At 43.1% G+C, this 21,334-nt stretch overlaps 1 protein-coding gene across 6 annotated transcripts in view; it reads right to left on the bottom strand.

Annotated features, from left to right (window-relative positions):
* Window positions 1–21,334, bottom strand: part of CMYA5 (cardiomyopathy associated 5) — a 50,682-nt gene that overhangs the window by 23,659 nt on the left and 5,689 nt on the right. The window contains exons 2-6 of one of the 6 annotated variants that reach the window (XR_014517054.1): window positions 11,206–18,925; window positions 7,498–7,593; window positions 6,181–6,414; window positions 3,774–3,826; window positions 485–603 (exon numbers count right to left, since the gene is read on the bottom strand). Coding sequence is in view for 4 of the 6 variants with exons in the window: in XM_083465105.1 (XP_083321231.1) it covers window positions 485–603; window positions 3,804–3,826; window positions 6,181–6,414; window positions 7,498–7,593; window positions 11,206–18,925 (8,192 nt within the window). In the remaining 2 variants the exon portion in view is untranslated. Of the gene's footprint in view, window positions 1–484; window positions 604–3,773; window positions 3,827–6,157; window positions 6,415–7,497; window positions 7,594–11,205; window positions 18,926–21,334 lie in introns of all 6 variants that reach the window. The other 5 variants (XM_083465105.1, XM_083465107.1, XR_014517055.1 and 2 more) reach the window with 5 other exon arrangements.

Here is a 21,334-nt window from a genome sequence, read left to right as displayed (position 1 = left end):
TACAGACTCCGTTAACCCAGAAATAGTACCTCGGGTTAAGAACTTTGCTTCAGGATGAGAACAGAAATCGTGCTCCAAGCGGCGCAGCGGCAGCAGGAGGCCCCATTAGCTAAAGTGGTGCTTCAGGCTAAGAACAGTTTCAGGTTAAGAAGGGACCTCTGGAACGAATTAAGTACTTAACCCGAGGTACCACTGTAATGTGTGAAGATGCTCTGCTACAGATGACTGGGGATCATGATTAATCTAGACCTGCAGGTGACTTGTCTTTTCAGCATGAACAAGAAGTGATAGTTGCTCCTTCTCCAGTTTCCTCCTCCATAATCCAATCACAATCAGGCTTCACTTCAGACTCGGCTGATTACTAATTACATGCAGAAGCCAGCAATGTCACAGTTCCGTTCCTGTGTACATCTCCTCCCTTTTTAATTTTTTTAGGTTTCATGCGTTTTCAAGCAATGCACCAAATGTTTGCACAGATTCTTACCAGGCATGTGTTTTAAGGTCTGGTTGCCATTCGCTGAGCCACTTGCAAAATGTTCAAACTGTGAGAAGGCAGGTGGTATCTTTTCCACAGCCAGAATATTCTCCACTGCAGAAAGTAACCTATGCAAAGGAAAATATATACCCATTGAAAGGCATTTCCATAATATGTGTGTAACATCAGCTCATGGTTTGCACTATGTACCTTTGACCCAAGCTCCCCTTTCCTTTCTTGTCTTCTGGCAGCAATCAGAATATTGATTATTTCCCCCACTGCATGCAGGAAAAGAGAGCAGGCAAAACAATTGGCGAGCAGCAGAATGAAGACACAGCTGCCCAATTCTCTCCTGCTGCCTCAGAACCCTTTAGGGAAAAGATGGATGTCTAGATTCTTACCTCAAAACCCAATTTGGAATTAGACTAACAGGTTGCTCGTACTAAACCTCTCTCTTCTTCACAACTACTAAAAGTGCAGGAGCCCTGACCTTTTTAATACAATAATAACAATAACAATAACAATAACAACAACAATAACAATAACAACAACAACCCTCTTTCCTCTAAGGCAGTGTTTCCCAAACGTTTTTGGGCAACGGCACACCTGTTTACCGGGAAAAAATCTCGCGGCACACCACCATTAAAGCCCCGCCCCGTGACGTCAGCGCGCAGCGTCACGCCGGGAGGGACGCACAAAAGTGAAAGTTTTTTCCCTTCCCCTTGCCGGGGTGGGAGGAGGCAGCAGAGCGAGGGATTGAGGGACGGCGGCAGCTGAGGCGGCGGCGGCTGTTGTGGTGGTGGCGGCGATAGCGGGCGGAGGAGGAGCCGTCGCCGGGAGTTGCTGCTGCTGCTGTTGCTGCTGCTGCCCGGACATGCCGGCCTCCTCCTCCTCCGCTGTCTCGCGCTCCTCCCTTTTGCACGCGCTGCCCCGCCGCTCGGCACCACCACCGCGGAGCCGCCCCCGGCTCGACGCGGATCCTCGCCGCCGCCGCCTCTCGCCGCCCGACTCGCCCGCCTCCCTCCCACGGCACACCAGCCGGTGTCTCACGGCACACTAGTGTGCCGCGGAACACCGGTTGGGAAACACTGCTCTAAGGAGCTTGAAGCAGTGTACATGGTTCTCCTTCTCCCCATTTTCTTCTCACAACAACCCATGAAATAGATTAGGCTGAGACATAGCCCAAGCATGAAAGTCACCCAGTGAATTTCATGCCTGAGTTTGAAATTGAAGATATAGCACTGCCTGGCAGATGCATAACTGCCCAGTTCTGGGGCAGAGTAGTGTTCAGAATTAAAGTTCAATGCAAGCCCCTTAAGAAATGCAGGCGTTCAAATGCACAGACAATATCCTTTGAAGTGTTTCTTGAATGCAATAGAAAATTGACTGTAGCATCCAGGAAGCCGGCTGATTCCAAAGAGATAATGTACAACAGCTGGTGGTGAGTCGCTAACAACCCCCAAAAAAGAAGGAAAAATGAAAGCAAAATGGATTAGAAGTAATTAGCTCTTATTTGCCGAGCTCATTTTAGAGAAGGAGAAAAGAATATATTTTTAACCCTGAGACAGAAGAAACATCCAAAGATTTTTATGCAAAAGATTGGTGCCGCTGAATGCAACTGAATTATTGTTTAAATAGCAAATAGACAATGGTCTAGTTTGTACCTAATATTAAACCATGGCTTGTTAAACAACAGCTTCCTGTTATGTGGGAAACCAACCCAGCAGCTTAACTATGGGTTATCAACTATGCTTAAAGATTGCTCATTAACCAAGCTTTATAGCTGATTTATAAAACTTAGCTATTGTCAGTCATATTTCAGCATTCAGTGTGAACCCAGAGCTGCTCTTTAACTATGGGTTTAAAAAGCTGTCACCATCCAGAAGCTACGGAGCCATGAGTGAAGAACAGGTCTACCTGGCTTACCTCTCCCTCCTTTAATGGAGGAAGGGAGGCATAAAAGGTGTAAGTCATTGTCTGTCCAATGTCTCATCTTTGACTATGGCTTATTGCAGGAGCAGCCAATGTGGTGCATTCCTGATACTTTGGATGACAACCCCCATAATTCCTGACCATTGCACATGCTGGTCGGGGCTGATGGAAACTGGAGTCCACAACTTCTGAGGGGCACAACATTGGCTACCTCTGTTTTATTAACTAAACATGCTTTGCTGTTATGTGCTAATGAGGCTAATGAGTTTGCACTTCTTTAAATAATGCAAGTGGGAATTGCAAGAAAAAGTTGCGCTGTGTAAGCCTCACTGTTCCTGTTCAAGGTCCCAGCCAGCCATGATAGTTCATTCACTGTGAGACGTGAAGCCACAGGGAACCAGGCAGAGGGCCTTTTCAGTAGTGGCACCTGCCCTGTCGAATGCCTTCCCATCAGGTGTCAAACAGATAAACAACTAGTTGACTTTTAGAAGACATCTGAAGGGAGGTTTTTTATGGTTTGTGTCTTATTGTGTTTTTTATATTTTGTTGGGAGCCACCCAGAGAGGCTGGGGCAACCCAATCTCATGAGCAGCATATAAATAATTATTATTATTATTATTATTATTATTATTATTATTATTATTCCCCCATTCCACTATTTTATTTGGCCTTGGAGGTTTTAGTAGTGCATGGGCAAAACAGTATTATCAAATAAGCTTTCAACTGTCTGAAATGCATCCCCCCCCCGCCCCCCAAAACCCTACAGTCTTATCTCTTGCCATACATCATTTCCAAAGTCAAATAAATGGTCCCTGGATTGATATTAATTTTACTATGGGGAGTAGCCCTTCTAAAAACGATCTCAAACTACATGCAGCTTCAATGTAATCCTCTTGGCAAAGGAAGCAGAAATGCCAGGAGAAGTTCAAAACTCATTGGCCTAGAAGGACTTCACTATGGTCTAAATTTAGCTCAGCCTACCAAAGAGACGCCTAGGATCATTTTCATTAACATTTCATCTAACATTGAAATTAAATCAGCAAAACAGGAACACTCACACATATTGGCATTTTAACAGAATGCATCTGGAATTTTAAAATGGTTGTGTACAGCAGTGATAAACACCTGCTTTTTTAAAAAATCAGCTACATAGATGCTATTGCAGGAAAGACAGAATTGAATAATGCCATATTTATTAGTATTTAAATGATGAATGAGAAAATGCATGCAAATATTTCAAACACTTTCAGCTGCATTACCAAGCACACAATTTCCTCCTTAATATCTGGCGAGGAAATGGCTGCATGCCTTCAGCGGAGCTTGGAAGTATTAAAAAGCATTCAAACATGCCGTTCCTAATACTCACTATAATGCACCAAAACTACATTTCATATACCTTTTATTTATTTCTTCTGATGACTATGGGAAGAAAAGGAACGTGGGAAGGAACAGATTAATGCGTGTCACAAAATTATACTGGACATCAAATCCACAAGATCCCCTTCATGGACATATGCCCCAGCTCTGATATTGTACCAGTTCAAACATGCACAACCTTTCTAACCTCATATGCATTTTGCAGAATCTTGCCCTCCAGAGGTGCAACACCACAGTGATATGCATAATACCTGCACTTGAGACTTTGCAAGCTTCAATAACTTTATAACATGAGTTAAGAGCCCACCATGGATCCCACAACCGTACAGTGGTGCCCTGCAAGACGAATGCCTCGCAAGACGAAAAACTCGCTAGACGAAAGGGTTTTTCGGTTTTGCGTTGGTTCGCTAGACGAATTTCCCTATGGGCTTGCTTCGCAAGACAAAAACGTCTTGCGCTTTTTTCTTAAAGCCGCTTGAAGAGGCGCAGTTGTGACGGACCGTGCTTCGCAAGACGAAAAACATCGCAAGACGAAAAGACTCGCGGAACGAATTATTTTCGTCTTGCGAGGCACCACTGTATTGCATTTCAGATTACTTCCAGTTGTACAAATTAATTAGCAATGGTATAGTTTCAGAGATGTGGGGGTTCTTCTCCAATATGCCAGATGTATAGCACAGGGGAGGGGAATATTTATCATCCCAGAGGCCACATTCCCTTCTGGACAACACATATGCAGTAGTACCTCTGTTTTCAATCGTAATCCATTCCGGAAGACCATTTGAGTTCCAAAACGTTCAAAAACCAAAACTCAATAGCCAACAGCTAGGCCTTAGGATCTTGCACTCAGCAGAAGCCGCATTTCTTGTTCAACTTCTGAGGCATATTTGAAAACCAAAGCATTTATGGCGTTCGAGTTCCAAAACGTTTGTCAACAGAGACGTTCAAAAACCGAGGTACCACTGTACCAGTGGCGGGTGGGCAGGAAATGTAAAGGTTGCCTTGGTACAACAGGCTACTTTCACTTTCTACACACAATCTCACAATATTATAATCTAATTACTTATGTTGCTCATAGCTCAAATTCTGCCTGTGAGTTCCGTTTTCCGTTTTTTGAGTCGCTTCGCAAGACGAATTTCCCTATGGGCTTGCTTCGCAAGACGAAACGTCTTGCGAGTTCTTGTGAGTTTGTTTCCTTTTTCTTAAAGCCGCTAAGCCGCTAATAGCCGTGCTTCGCAAGACGAAAAAACCGCAAGACGAAGAGACTCACGGAACGGATTAATTTCGTCTTGCGAGGCACCACTGTAATCTGAAAATGGCATCCATTCTTCCATAAAACACTCATCATTAGATTCTCTTAATTTTGCTGTTAATTTTGATTGCTCTACATAGTCCATTATCTACCTTATCCATGAAAAAAGTGCTTTCTTTGTGGCAGCAATCTTGCATGGTGCCACAAATTGTGCATTTTGGGGTGCCATGCCTGGAAAAAAACACTGTGACATGACTCTCTCGTGGGTGACATGACTTGTGCAGGAGTGTGGTCCCAGAAGCTGGCACCCCAGTTTTAGTCCACTTTCTATTGGAGGTTATGGCATCGTTCAGAAAGTCTACTGCAGGCATAGGCAAACTCGGCCCTCCAGATGTTTTCGGACTGCAACTCCCATGATTCCTAGCTAGCAGGACCAGTGGTCAGGGATGATGGGAATTGTGGTCCCAAAACATCTGGAGGGCTGAGTTTGTCTATGCCTAGTCTACTGTGCTAAATATTCATATTGATTTTGAATTGTATGGAATTCTATTCTTTAATTCTATGGTATAAAAACTGTGATGCGACAAAAGAAATAAAAGAAGCAACAAAAATATAATTAAAGATCACCCAGCATCTAGCATAGCACATTATGACTGCTACAACAAGCAGAAAAACCATTTAAGCGGTCTGCTGAGACCCCCAACAATTTTCAAGAGGTCCATGGGGGGAAGGGCACTGAACTAGGGTCACTACCTTAGAGCCCAACAGCACAATCCCATTTTTGTGATTCTCTTCCTCAGTGGGCCTTACTAAGTGGTAAGTGCACAGAATTGGAACCTGACAGTGGATTCCTATGTGCATTTACTCAGGAGTAAGTTCTGCTGTGTTCCATAGGGCTTACTCTTAGGTAGGGATTGAAGCCTAAGCCTCTATAGTCTCCCAGGTAAGTGTGTATATAGGTTTGCAGCCTATAATTTCTATCCCAGTTATGTGATGGGTCTATGAGCATTTGCACGTAGATTTAGAACAAATGGACATAGATTCTATTCCTTTGTTATGTGGGTAGGATATATATTCTGTGTATATATATTTTTTCAGCACAATGCACAATTTTTATCAGCATTAAGTGTAATTTTATACTCACACTTAGGAAAACAAAATCATCCATTTCTTCAGTTTCCTTTAAGATCGCCTCCAACGTGTCCTTTGCTGTATCAATGTATTCTTGAAAATTAACCATCTGTTCATAAAGATAGTCCATTTTTGCATTCTTTACTTCCTCAAAGCTCTGCTGCTTTCTGTCATGGTGCCCTATCACAGTCTTGATGATGCTTTCATTTTGCTCATCCAAAAGCTGCTCCTTTTCCTTACAGTTTTCCTAGAGGTTAAAAAAAAATTCCAGATGTTGGAACAAAATAAAATTCATTGGTGAATTTTTCTCCTGAGCACTGGAGATTTCAGGGCCACTTCTCCCTGCTTAGATTGTTCAGTGGTGACTAGCAACAGCTTTCCATGGGGTTCACAAAGAGGGTCTCTTTTAGTTCAGCCCAGAGACTATAGACGATTGAAAGGGAAATCACACAGTGATGTCAGGTGATTGACAAGTGAGTAGGTCTCGGGGACTAGGCAGGACTGGGAAGATCTGTGTCTGAGACCTGGGAGAGCTTGCTGCCAGACAATGTAGAACTAATGGTCTGATTCAGAAAAGTTGAACTAATGGTCTGAGAAAAGAAAGAAAGAAAGAAAGAAAGAAAGAAAGAAAGAAAGAAAGAAAGAAAGAAAGAAAGGGAGGTGGCAAAGTGAGAGAGTGATGGGGAGGAAGAGAGGAGAGGAAGGGCATGACAGAATCCGAAAAGTGTGTGGTTAAAAATAAGGGAGAAAAAAAGGATGGCCACACTCACTTTCAGTTCCTGCCCTGCCCACTGCTGTCATGTAGCTCTCAAGAGATTAGACCTGAGGGAACGAAAGGCTTGGCAGGAGAGAGAAAAACCACCCACCCTTGGGCTAAAAGATTGATGGTTGACTTGAACCCTTCAGTAGTTCTATCTATTTATTTGAAAACTGCTTAATATTTTAAAAATCTCTAAGCGATATATAACATAAAAACAATAAGCAATATCACGAATACCAATACAGAATCTAAAAACAGTAGTATAAAGCCACAGAAATGCAAAGGAAACCAGAAATTCAGAGGATTCAATGAAATAATTTGAACTGAGTTTGTCTCTTTGACAACCAGCTTCCGAAAGGCAGAAGGATGGAATGTTTCATACAAAGCTGGAATGAGTTTTGTGTCCATTGCATGCTGTTAAAAGTCACCTCTTCCATAGAAAGAAAATGTTATGTTCATATCGTGGCCCATCCAGTTGAATGATTGTTTAAAAAAAATTATCAACAAAAATAAATTCTCAACAAATAAATTCTCAACAAATGAGAAGGAAGGCAGATGCCACACACTTACCTCGAGAGAATTAAACAGAGCCTCAATCTCACTGACAAACCCCTCGATCTTCAAAGATCTTTCTTGCAAAACATCTAGGAATCCATCCAATTGGCTCTGAAATATTAAAGTTTCACAATCATCTAAATAAAGTGGTCAGGAAGTTGCGAGATGGTGCTATTATATTTTACATAAACACCAGACCAAAACAAAATGTTTAATCTCAGAATGCATCTTATGGCTCAGTGCTTTATTGATATACTGCAAGGATCAGGCCCATTGTCCTGGTAGCCGCCCACTGACAATAATTTCCCAAATCCCCACCTCTGGGGATCACTGTCCCCAGAGGGGTCTCGGGGACACTTGGTGAGGTTGTACTAGAACAAAAACCACACTGCAGGATAAGGAAAATTATACAAATGAGTGTGATGATTTTAAGCCAGGCAATAAGTATCACAAAAGATTAAATAAATTGGAAGGCACTATGGGGGTTTCTTCATTTTTCCTTTCTTTATGCAGCTTGAAAATTTTCATAGATTTAAGCAGTAAACTGATTAATCCACTAAAACTTTAGTTGATGAATTAATTGTCATTAGAGGGGTGAGACTGACAGGCAGACTTTACAGAAAAACCACCTGCCTTGGCTTTGGGATATTACTTAGATAGGGAATGGAAAATAAACGATTAAAGATGGCCTCTCCTTCTAGCAACAGAAGGTTGTTAATTCAATGATGAAGCCATATCCTTCAAAAGGCACTCAGGCTGAAGCTTGGGCAATACACAGTTTTTAATAATTGAATCAATTAAGCAAGCAGTTCACTTAAGAACATAAGGTGAGACCTGCTAGATCGGTTCAAAGGCCCACCCAGAAGCACCCTACTCTTACCACATGCCCATGGGAAGCCCAAACATGGAACCTCAGCTACAACAGCACTCTTCCCACTTGCATACCTGCCAAGTGCCCCAGAAAAAATGGGACATCCTATTTTTTCATGCAAGGCCATTTGGGGTGCAGCAATCTTGCACTGAAAAAAACTCCCAGTTTTTGGGGGCTGTATTTTTGGGTGTGGGGCAAGAGCGAGGTGCAGGTCACATGACTTGCCAAAGGCGCACATCCTGGAAGACACCTGTCCCCATTTGGGGTCTCCAAAAGCTGGACAGTATGCATTTGTGATTCCCAGCAACTTGTGTTCAGAAGCATACTGATCTAAATAAAAAGGCTTTCTTATTACAAACTAAGGACAGGTTCCCCAAAGGCCTATGCCTGCCTTCAAACCAGTAAAATAATCTTCATTAAATGATATCTAAGTGACTAACAGCCTGGTTTTATTTTTTTGATCTGCTTTCTTTCCTGTGCTCCTGAAGCTGTTTCTCAAAAGCTGCCCAGGATGTGGTTCTTGAGATAATAGAGGCAGCACTCATGAGTTATAACTGTCTGCCAGGCAGGAGCCTCCTTGACCTTCCTTTGGTGCCCTTGCCCATCTGTGCAAAAGCAGTTTGTGTTTTCATAAACACTCTTGACTTTAATCAGATTCCTCTATATGCCTAAAAAGGAAGGTTAAAGGAAGGCTGGAAATTAGCATCACCTATGAATTATAAAAGCAGGGACGCGGGTGGCGCTGTGGGTCAAAACCACAGAGCCTAGGACTTGCCAATCAGAAGGTTGGCGGTTCGAATCCCCGCGACGGGGTGAGCTCCCGTTGCTCGGTCCCTGCTCCTGCCAACCTAGCAGTTCAAAAGCACGTCAAAGTGCAAGTAGATAAATAGGTAGCGCTCCAGCGGGAAGGTAAAAAGCATTTCCATGCGCTGCTCTGGTTCGCCAGAAGTGGCTTACTCATGCTGGCCACATGACCCGGAAGCTGTACGCCAGCTCCCTCGGCCAATAAAGCAAGATGAGTGCCACAACCCCAGAGTCGGTCACGACTGGACCTAATGGTCAGGGGTCCCTTTACCTTTTATAAATTATAAAATGCACAGCAAACTATACTGTGTGCATAAATGGGGGAAATCATTCTTCACTTCCAAGGTGAATGTGCTTTTGTGGGGAAAGAAATGTTTAATTCCGTGCGCCCCCCAATAGCCACCATCAATAGCTTATTGTACTGAGCATATTGCATAGCTGATGAAAACTGAAGCAGTCAGAGTTCTGTTGTCTGAGTACCAAAGAACTCAGTAACATGTGGATAGTGGAAATGAGACACACTGGTCAAGGATCGAAAGCCATCTTTTTCCTGGTGAAGCAGATCACATGAAGGCTAGATTTCATTCCTGGCTCCCTCTCCAAGTTACAGAGCCAGGGGATGATGTCATGGGACATGCTCAAGTCCTTTGACTTTGAAGAAACCACTCTAGGGAATGAAATGGAGGCATGTGACTTCTTTGATATTCTTAGCAACTGCTTCTCTTTCACAGTTGTAGTATAATTCTCTATATACTAAGAAGGAGGCGCTATTAAAAATCAGTGGGAATTTGGCTATGTACATCAATGGATTTCACCCTTTAAAAAACAAAAAAAGCAGAAACTCTTCACTGGAGTCAAACGTCATGAAAGGGCATGTTAGAAATCTTGCCAGGCGAGCCATTCTTTTTTTCAGCCTCTGTCCCTCATCTGTAAAATGTACATACTAATGCTATCTTGCCTACATTTTGCTCTTGAAAGCCCCCTCAGATTGAAATATGATTTTCCATGCAGAATAGGGCCCTGCAGCTGAATCAGTGCTGGTGCAAAGACCCCCTTGGGCCTTCATGAGAAATTGTGCTGTTATTTGGATCCTAATCATTAAATTTAATCATTAAATAGGGATACTCAAGATCTGGTTAATCTGAGGAGGCATCACATTGAAGCCTGTATATTAGAGAAAGCTAACCAGTTACCTAGATTCAAGAGGACCAACAAGGAATCAAATTGCTTATTTAGAACTAGGGAGAACTACCATACCATTAGGCAGAATAAGAAAGACACCTTAGGCAAGTTGTGCTGGGGTGGAGTGGTTTTAGCAGCCTCACTCACTTTCCCCTGCACCCACTAACCTGCACTGTACATAAGTACAGTGGAGGAGGATGCCCAGTCACCAGTGCTGAAGGAAGACTCAGCCCCATCTGGTTGGATTATGGATGTAGAATGGTGGAGAGGGAAGTGCCATCTTTTCCTTCAGCTCAGGCACGAAAAGCTCTTGGACCAGTTCTGCAAATAGGACTTTAAAATTCCAAACTAAGGGCCAAAGCAGATGCAATGCAGGAAAGCCATCATTGGATCACCCAGCTAATTTTGACTAATTTTGGTCAGAGTGGAGGTCCTGGCACAAGGGATTTTTTTTTAGTATTTGCATTCTTTCCAGCCAGAAAAAAGAGGTGACCACTCCCACACAAGGGGCTAAGAATATAGTTCAATTGTGGAAACACTTTCATTAATGCTGTTGCGCCTGGTGTGTTTCCAAGCAAAATTGCTCTTCCTCAGAGACAACTGTGAGACAAATTAAACACGATGGGTGATATCCAATGTTGGTCATAATCAAAGTAGATCCACTGAAAATCAATGGCTTTAATCTTAGCCTGTTTATGACTAACATTGGATGTCACCAAATACAATCTGCCTACATTAGGTCACTAACCTTTATTGGCTTGTCTGATACTGCAGTGTATCTTATATAGTCCAGTGAAGCATCCCTAGTTAAGCATCAGTTTCAATGAGAACACAGGGCTGTAATTCCAAAAATGTTAAATGCTTACCTTTAATTCGGTCACAGCTATATCCAAGTTTGTCACAGTGTGCTCTTTATGCTCCCCAGAAAGCTTGTCCTCAGCAGAGATGGGACATTTACACTGGCGGCAATAACTATCTAACAGTTCATGATCTGATTCTTTCTGTAGGACTTCAGTTTCTGGAACATTTCTTGGTAGCTTGTCGAGACCCGTCAACTGAAATTCTTCTTCCTCAGCATACTTATTTGCCTCTCTTTCATTCACAAATTCATAACTATCACTAATGCGGTCTGAGGATTTTCTGTCATCAAACAGCAGCTCTTCATGAACCACTTCTGATGATGTTTCTTCCTCAAAGACATCATCTCGGCTAACCATTTCGTAGTCCATGAGCTCAGCTAGATCTTCATCAATGTCACTGGACTCTTCCTCTTTAATTGAATATAATGGATAGGTATCAAAATCATGTGACAACAGAGAGTAGTCCAGTTCCCCAAAAGGCTTGTCAGATATTGCTTCAGGTGGTGGTTGGTATGCTGCTTCTCTGTTGGACTCAGTTAGATCACCCACAATATTTTCTCCTATTCTTTTTTCAGATGTTTGTCCCTCAGTGTCCCTACAGAGAGTATGTTTATGGTCTAAAGGTTGTGTATCCTGTGCTATTAACTGGTCTTCTGGTTGTCCCTCACTTTGCCGGGGAGTGCTAACATGTTGGAATGCTGCATGAGATTGTGTGCTTTCTTCAACAGGTTTTGGGACAACCACATGAGCGTCTGTTATTTCAGATTGCTGGTTTTGGCCAACTGCAACTTCCTCTGACTCATCTTGCACAGATGTTGCATTTTCAAAGACACTTGCTGCATAATCAAGTATTGGACAAGACTCCTCATCGCTCGTTTCTTCTGGTAATGCTTGGCCTGTTTCTTCAGGCAAGGATTCGTCTACACTTCTTTGACTGCTGTCATCATTACTTGCACCTGAACCAAAGAGCCCACTTCCAAAAGGAACTGCATGTGTGGGCTGGCAAGTTTCAACTTTTATGTCACCCATGATCTCAACTGGCCTATCTATCAATGCATCATTCAACCCCTCCAAAATTCCTTTTGGAGACAAGTCCTCTGTTTCCACATGTGTTTCAGCTAGAATGTAAACAGGCTGAGACTCCTTGTCATCTAATTCATATTCACCTTTTGAAACTCTTGCTTGATTTAAGGCTTTTACAGTCCTAGGCTCATCTTTTAGAACCTGTTCTTTCTGGGATTCTTCCAAATTTGGACCATCAGCTTTAGAAACATCCCTTTCAAAGCCCAAGGATTCATCTTCTCTTCTCTGACTGAGTTCCTCATTACTTGCTCCTGAACCATAGAGCCCACTTCCAAAAAGAATTTCATTTGTGGGCTGACCATTTCCAACTTTTATGTCACTCATTATCTCAGCTGGTCTATCTACCAATGCGTCATCCAGCCGTTCCACTGTTCCCCTTGGTGACGAGACCTCTGTTTCAGCATGTGCTTCAGTTAGAATGTGAAGAGACTGAGGCTTCTTTTCACTTGGTTCATCTGCACATTTTGAAATGCTTTGTAGGGTTAAAGCTTGTTCATTAATACCTTTATCTTTTAGAACTCGTTTCTTCTGGGACTCTTCCAAAGTTGGAGTGTCATCTTTAGAAACATCCCTTTCAAAGCACATTCCAGTACCATCATCTCGAGTAGGGCCTCTGGTGTGAGCGGATACGTCAGTATTCTCAGTCTCTTCATTTGATGGATATTTATGGCTATCTTCCTTAGGTTTTTCCACAGCTTCTTCATAAAGATCTTTATATAAAAATGCCAAAGTAGGTGGCACCTCAAGAAGCTCAGGATTGACTGTAGTGGCAGGCAAAGAAATTAATGGAGATTGGGATAGCACATCTTTTTGTGTGTTAGATAGGGGTTCACCTGCCAAGTTAAGCTTATCCTCTGTGTTTTCATCCTTTTCCCTAACAGCATCAATTATTTCACCTTTGATTAATATTTTTGAAGGGTCTTCATGACTAGCTGTTGTGTTTTCTTTCTCGGCCATTCTATCGAAGCCTTCATCCAAATTTCTTTCTAGTGAAGAAAACTCTGTAATATTTTTTGTGCCTGCAGTTGGAAGTGTTGCAGAATTTTCTACAGTAACTTCAAATTGCCTCTGTACTTCCTTAAAAGACTGTTCGTTTCCTGTCTGGATGAAGCAGGTCTCATCAACGACAGTATGCTTTTCAATGTGATCTATACCGTTATCATTTACACCACCATCTTCATTGCTTTCTTGAACAATAGAAACTTCCTTTTTCTTTTCTACACTTTCCTGGACCCCCTTTTCCTTGACAAGTTCATTTGATTTGCTTTCCTTATTTTCATGATTGTCCTCTTCTATGCCTTCTGAGGTTTTTACACTTATTTTGCACCTTGAAAATTCCTGGTCAACAGCCATATCTCCAGCATCATGGAATGGTTTTCTTTTCTGCAATGCAGCTGTTTCCAGGTGTTCTAATCTCTCCGGCATATGCTTCTCTTCTTCTTTATCAGCTGAAGAATTGAGTGGAGCAGCATGAATATTCACTACCTTGTTACCTTCAGAAATCTCTTTTCCTTGACGAAGTTTAACACTAGGTATGGCTATCTCCCTCAGTTTCTCGTGATCTTTTAATTCCTTTTCAGGTTCTTTCAAAGTTATCTCCGCACTAGGCAAACACTTGATTTCTTCCGTTTTCAAAAAGTCTCCTGCACTAATTTGTATTGTCTTGTTGTCAGTCGTATGTGAGTCTGCAGAAGATACTGAGGAATGCAAGTTGTGTGTTAAAATATCATTTATGAGCTCTGGTATTACAGCATCAGAAGGCTCATTTGGAATTAAATTAGGTAGCGTAGGAGTCTCAGAAATATTTTCCCTTTCATCTCTATAAGTAACATCTGCTTCAGGTTTACTAGCAAACTGTTCCACTTCAAAATGTGTTGTAGGAAGCTCAGTTTCTTCGTTAATAGTTACATTAGTCTCAGGGGGGCTAGTTGAAATGCTTTCTGGTCTTTCTATTAACAAATCAACTTCCTTGAAAGGAGGCTGACTGTCTAGATTCTCTTTTTCTGAGGTCAAAGTAGTATATATTTTCTTTGCCTTAGCAAAGAGAAAGGCTGCAAAAGACACGGGTTCTTCTGGCATCACTTTAGCTACTTCGGGAGGATGCTTGGTCTCTTGTTCCTCAACTTCTGCAATTAGATCCAGTGAAGCAGAGCTGGATTGATCCAATACAGATGCTGGTGAGACTGATGCTGGTTGTGAACGAACTTCCTGCTCCTCTGCTTTCTCAGTGAGAAGAGATGCACCTGGTGGTGGCTCTCGTGGGAATTGTGTTTCTGTGGAATAAGATGAACCTAAATGTTCCAGATCCAGTGATGCAGTTACCAGTGGATGCTGGACTTTCTCATTTTCCTGTACTGACAAAGCAGACTCTTTGTGTTCTAACTTGACAGCTTCAGTCCTTGGTGCCTGGATTTCTTGCTCCATAACTGCATCCGTCAGCTCTGATAACTTAGAAACTCCAGAATCCACTTCTGCAGGTTTGTTAAAGTAGCCCTGACCTTCCTGCGATCCTGTCTCACCAGGAAGCTGCGATGAATCTTGAACAGCTGCAGAAGAGTAAGGCTGAGCCCTTTCCACCTGGGATTCTTTTACTGACTGCAGTGAATGTAGGTGTTCCAACTCCTGTGGTAGGACAGGTGACTTTAGAGGAGCATCTTCCTCCTTTGTCTCTTCAGTGCCCAAAATTACCGTTCCTTGGTTTTCTCTTTCTCCCTTGTGATGCAATATTTCTTCATGTACAGATGGTACAATGGAAGGTGAATATAGGGGAGTTTCTTGCTTCTGGATCTCTTCAGTAGAATTCAGCAAGGTCACATCTTCTAGCTCTGGTTGTGCTGTTTTGGGGCAATGCAGCTCAATGTCCTGGCTCCTTGCTTCAGGCTGTGCTGCAACAAGCAAATGAGACTGACTGCCTTGCACATCTGCCCCTCCAGCATCCAGATGTTTTGACTCTTCCCTCAGAAGTGAATGAGGCTGATCTTGGTTCTCTTCTTCAACAGCAGCATATGATGAAATTACTTCCTTAGAAAGTTGTTCTGAGGATAAAGGTGAGGAAGGAGGGGCTATTTCCTTTACTTCCTCAGAAACAAAATCTTCTGGAATGGAATTTGATTCCTTTGGCGTCATCTTTGTGTCCACAGGTGACACAAGTGGCTCTCCCTTGGCTTCACTAATGAGGAAGGCTGCAAAGGACAGTGACTCATCTGGCGCCATTTTTGGAGTTTCAGGAAAGGGGGTTTGGTTTTCTTCTATCTTGGCTTTATCCTCAAGAACAGAGGAAGAGTAGCTTGGCTGCTCATTTAATGCATTTAATGCCTCATTTAATGCATCAGATAAATAGCTTTGACTCTCCTGTGTTTCTGAACCAGCAGTAGGATATCCCAATTCAGGTGTTGGCGTTAAGAGTGGATAAAATTCAGATTCTTCTCTTTCTGATGAGATGACATGTTCATCTTCTGATTCTGGAGACACAAACGTGTGTGACTGAAGGTTTCCTTCCTCTGTGTTCTGAGCTGGGAAAGGTGCCTCTAAATGTTTTTCTGATTCAGATACCATATGTGACACTTTCAGATAGTCTTTTTCCATTTCTGCAGTGACAGCCTGAATAGCCTGATATGTCACCTCTTTCAATACTGGTTCTGTAGTGTCACATTTCTCTGATTCAACCTCAGTGTATGGTATACTTAAAGAACCAGATTCAAGGGCTGCTGCTGCTGCTGCAACACACTGGTCTTCCTGTGGTTCTGTCAAATAAACCGACTGGGATAAATCTTGTCCAGTTGCAGATAAATGAGGCTGGATCTCATTGACCTCCATTTCCTCCACTGACTGCAGTTTACTGACTGATTCCATTGGAAGAACTGTATGTGATAACTGATGAGTCGTTTGCTCAATCTCTGACTCCACCCTCCCTTGTTTTCCTGGCATGAATACAGGATGCAGTGAAGGCTCAGTGATGGATTTGTCAGGATGCCTCTCTTTCTTATCTGCATCATCAACAGAACGCAATGCAGTTGCTTCTTCTAACGGAAATGATGCAGAGGAACCCTGTTTAATGCTCTGCATTGTTGATTCACATTCAGCTGAATGTTCTGGTTCAAACTGTGTGGTTGCAAATAAAGGAAACCAACCATCTTGCTGGCCTTCCTCATCCTGGTCCTCAGAACCCAGCTTTGCATCTGAAGGTGGGCATTGCTGGTTTTCTTCTTTTGCTGCTTCTTGGGGTGGAACAGATGCTTTACTTGGAGGCTCTACAGATAAAGGCGAAACCAGCTGAGTTGTTTTCCTATCTATGGCAACATCCGGCTCTCTTGAAATAGACTCTGATTCTTCTGATGGAACTTCTGTGGGAGACAAGGGATGAACTTCTACTTTTGTTACTTCAGCCGTTTGGAAGGTGGCAGTGGGAAGTGATCCTTCTGCTGTTTCAGCAGCTGTCTCGGGAGAACAAGGCAGGCTGTCTTTTTTCTCCATTTTCTCTGTTGGGTAGGGTAAAGCAGAGCATCGCTGTTCTGAAAGCAGTGTTACGGTTTCTAGTGAAGGCTGCTGAGTCTCCAACATTTCTACCTTCTCAGCAGATGAAACAGATGACAGTTGCTCTGAAGAGTCGAGTGCTTCAGCAGGAGAGTTTGCACTGACTTCGTTACCTTTGAGATGCAGTGGCTCCAAGAGTTCAAATCCCTGTGTTGCCTTTATAGGTTCAGAGATGACTGGATGTTCGCTTTCTGACTGTGCACACGCTAGAGAGTGTTGCTGGATTTCCTCTCTCTGTGCTTCAGGAATAGGGAGTGAAGAATCCAGCCACTGAGATCCTGGCTGTGCTGTCTGATTTTTAATTTCACTTCTTGAGTGCAGTGCATCTGACTGTTCTGGCTGTAGTGATGCTGTCACAGATACCTGTGTCTCAACAGCTTCCTTTGCCAAATCTGGCTCCAGGTGCTCGTTTTCTCTTTTCTCTGCTCCACCCATGAAGTGTGTGGGCTGTGAAAGTCCAATATGTTCCTCTGCAACTTCACAGGAATCGCTCTGAGGCTCCTGTGTTTCTATTCTGCTAGCTGCAGAAGATAAATCGGGTGCAGTTTCAGCTTCCCCAACTTCCCATTCTTTCAACGGATACATCAAATGTGCCGGCTCTGCTTGCAAAAGTGTGGTTGGTTGCTCCTGCGCCTCTTCTTTTTTTGAATATTCCGCCTCCAGCTGTTTCTCTTCTTGCTTTTCTCTTTCACTAACTGGAGGAGGTAATTTTGCCTGCTCAGACACAGGCTCTGCGGGTTCAGGTGAGCAAACAGGGATGTCTTGCTTCCCGGCCTCTTCAGCAGAATGCAACAAGCCGGAATCTTTGATCTCAAATTGTGAAGGGATTGTGAAGCCAATATCTGGGTTTCTGATTTCAGTAAAAAGGGAATCTTGGGACTCAAACTGCTCAGCAGCAATATTATTTGGGTACTGCACATCCTGAGCTGCAGATTCTGATAGCTTAGAGAAAGTTGAGTCATCCTGATTCTCTGCTTCATTAGCAGGCTGGGAAAGGGGTTTGGTAGAAACAAGTGGAGGAGGCTGCATTTGCTCCGCCTCCGCCTCCGCCTCCTCCTCCTCCTCCTCTGTTTCAACAAGGAGGCTGGGCAACTTTTCTGACACAGCATTTGCTGTATTAGAAAGCTGAGATTGCTTTCCCCTTTTCTCCATTCTGTCATGACGATCTGGTGAAGCAAACCTTGCCTGTTCTGGGGCTGTCATTCGCGTGGCGGGGGAATGTGACTCAGTATCCAGCTTCTTTGCTTTGTCAGTATGCAGCGGTGAAGTTGGTGGTACCATTTTGGAAGCCTTATCTGGAGGTTCAGGCAGGAAAGACCGCCGCACTCGCTCCTCATCTCTGCTACGGGGAACAGTCTTTGCAAGCATTGCCTGCATACGCTTGAGATGCAGGATTTCCTTCTGGTTATTCTTGATGGTGGCTTGTTGTTCAAGATGCTTTAAAGATGCCTGGAACATGGCTTGCCTGGTGAATTTTTTGGGTGGTTCTCTTGGCTTCCTGACTACAACAACTGTAGGCGGAGGCAAATCTATATTGTTCACCCGGCGGAAAATCTTTTTATTTCTTTCTTCCAATGCTGCAGTGAGTAGCTGAATCTTAGCTCTTACCGTTCCTTCGAGGGGCAGCTCTGCCTTTTTCATGAAAACATTTTCTTTTTCTTCTGGCAATGGATCCACCGCTTCCTGTGTAATTTGTACCAAATAGTTTTTTATCTTTGAAGGTTGCACTTGAAGGGTCCATGACTGTGGATCAGCAGGATCTAATTCTCTTTCCAATGCTTTTGCTTCTGTTGGCCTTCCAGAAAAGCCACCTTTTTCATTGTCTGGGCCCATTTTCTCATTTGGTGACAGGGGCACCTGAAATGGTGAGTTCCTTGTTCTTTTCTGTACCATCTTTCCTTCATCCATCAAAGATATAGATTTCCCTGGAGGACCTTCCATGTAGGAGTTTTCCATACTATAAACACCAGACGTAGCACTAGTTTCTGAGGCCTGGGATGTGGAACATCTACTTGAACTTGTCTCCCACATCTGTGCACTATCTTCACTATGAATGGCATCCATGGCATCTGATTTTACCTCTTCATGCTGATTAAGGCTTTTTAAACTGCTAAAAAAAAACAGATTTTAAGAAACTATAACCTTATTATTATTATTACTATTATTATTATTAAAAACAGAATCACAGAAGATTAAAATATATCAATTACGTGTGTTTTTTTCTATTACAGCACATTATAGCATTGACTGTAAGTGTGATCTCATGAAAAAGAATTTTCATTTATTCAAGAATAAAAAACCTACACCCTGCCTACTTTCTAAGGAATGCAAGGCAGCTAACAAGTTATAATGCAACAACAATGTATTTTTTAAAATCCTCTAATTAAACCCCCATAATAAAAAATAAAAACCACAAAACCGCAAGAACAATTCCAGCAAAGCCAAGCACCAGACCATCAGCTGTCCATCAGGGTTTCCCACAGGCATTCAGGTGGCCCCTGGAAGAAGAGAATGCTGGACTAGACGGGCCATTGGCCTGATCCAGCAGGCCCTTTGGAATGGATGCTGCCTGAAGCCATAGAGTGACAGAGGCTGGTGCACCTCATTTGTCAAGACACGCCACACAGAAGGGTGCAAAAATGTATTTTTCAATAGAAATAGAGTGGTACCTCGGGTTAAGTACTTAATTCGTTCCGGAGGTCTGTACTTAACCTGAAACTGTTCTTAACCTGAAGCACCACTTTAGCTAATGGGGCCTCCTGCTGCTGCCGTGCCGCCGGAGCACGATTTCTGTTCTCATCCTGAAGCAAAGTTCTTAACCTGAAGCACTATTTCTGGGTTAGCGGAGTCTGTAACCTGAAGCGTATGTAACCTGAAGTGTATGTAACCCGAGGTACCACTGTATAGTACATCTCACCATAGTGTCTATGTGCCTGCTCACTCTGATATTTATGCGCTAAAAGTTAATGGGCAACTTCAAAGTCCCTGCTCTCCCTTTTTGTGGTTCCTCATCTTTAAACTGGACAGCCCTTCAGACAGAGGACTCCTTCAAAGAGAGAAGTGTCCTCTCTAAAGTAGGGCACATGGCCACCCTGTAAGATACAGAATACGTGCCTTTCAGAGTTGGATACCTACCTACATTAATCTAAGGTGTTTCAGTTAAAACATGAAAGCTATGGGAAAATATTAACCCAACTAGAAACCAGGCTCTTGTTGCTTGAATAGAGACAAACCATTGTTTTAGACTCTTAAAATTAAACAGGGGAGAAAGAAAGGTAAGAGAGGATTCATAAACAAATATGTTGACAGGAACCGTATTTCTGCTGCATTCTACACAGAAGTCTCCTGGCGCCTCGTCCACTTCCTCTCTCCTATCCCTGCAGTATGTACTAGGATCTTGCTTTGAACTAGAAGAAATATTGACCAGGTACAGTAATAGCAGCAAATCTTCACACTTTTTAATGCAGTGCTCACTGCCGAACAGATTGCCCAGACCTGCTGCAATCGATCAGTGTCTCATGCCTCACTGACACGTCTTCTGTGTTTTATTTTGAATGAAGCAAACCTCCCAGCGTAGGATGATATGAGGCCAGCCAGCTTTGGCTCTGGCAGACAGTCAAGTCCCACCAATTCAGTTGAGCAATTTCCTTCAAAATCAGAACTGCATCCAAGCCGGTGACTGAGCTACATATGGAAACCAGAGAACTTTAGGGTCACTTGTTTGTTAAGTATTCACCCTGATTTGTTTGTAGGAAGGTTATACGGCATCCAAGGTTTATTGAGAATTCGTGATGATCTGCTGGCAGGGAGGCTATTTAACATCATGTCACACGACTGTTATCCCATGTTTCCCAGTGTATTTTCCTCTCTCTTTCTTTAGTGCAAGAAAGCTATGTATTTTTTGCTCTATAAGACGCACCAGACCACAAGACACACCTAGTTTTTGGAGGAGGAAAACAAGAAAAAAAATATTCTGAATCTCAGAAGCCAGAACAGCAAGAGGGACCGCTGTGCAGTGAAAGCAGCAATCCCTCTTGCTGTTCTGGCTTCTGTGATAGCTGTGCAGCTCCATAAGACGCACACACATTTCCCCTTACTTTTTAGGAGGGAAAAAGTGAGTCTTATAGAGCAAAAAATACAGTAGATTTATTTGGGGAGTGGATTTGTGTTCAAGTGTGCCAAATCCACTTAGCATCAGAACATAAGAAGAGCCTGATGGATCAGGCCAATGGCCCATCTAGTCCAGCATTCTGTTCTCACAGTGACCAGTCAGATGCCTATGGGATGCTTGCAAGAAGGATCTGAAAGCAGCAGTGCTCTCCCCGATTCTCAGCAACTGCAGTCCTACTGCCTTCCGAGCACAATTCAAAGTGTTGGTGCTGACCTTTAAAGCCCTAAACGGCCTCGGTCCAGTATATCTGAAGGAGTATCTCCACCCCCATCGTTCTGTCCGGACACTGAGGTCCGGAGCCGAGGGCCTTCTGGCGGTTCCCTCACTGCGAGAAGCCAAGTTACAGGG

The sequence above is a fragment of the Podarcis liolepis genome (genome assembly GCF_965112155.1).
Source record: "Podarcis liolepis genome assembly, chromosome: 11".
NCBI lineage: Eukaryota > Metazoa > Chordata > Lepidosauria > Squamata > Lacertidae > Podarcis > Podarcis liolepis.
This window is presented reverse-complemented; position numbering and strand designations above follow the sequence as displayed.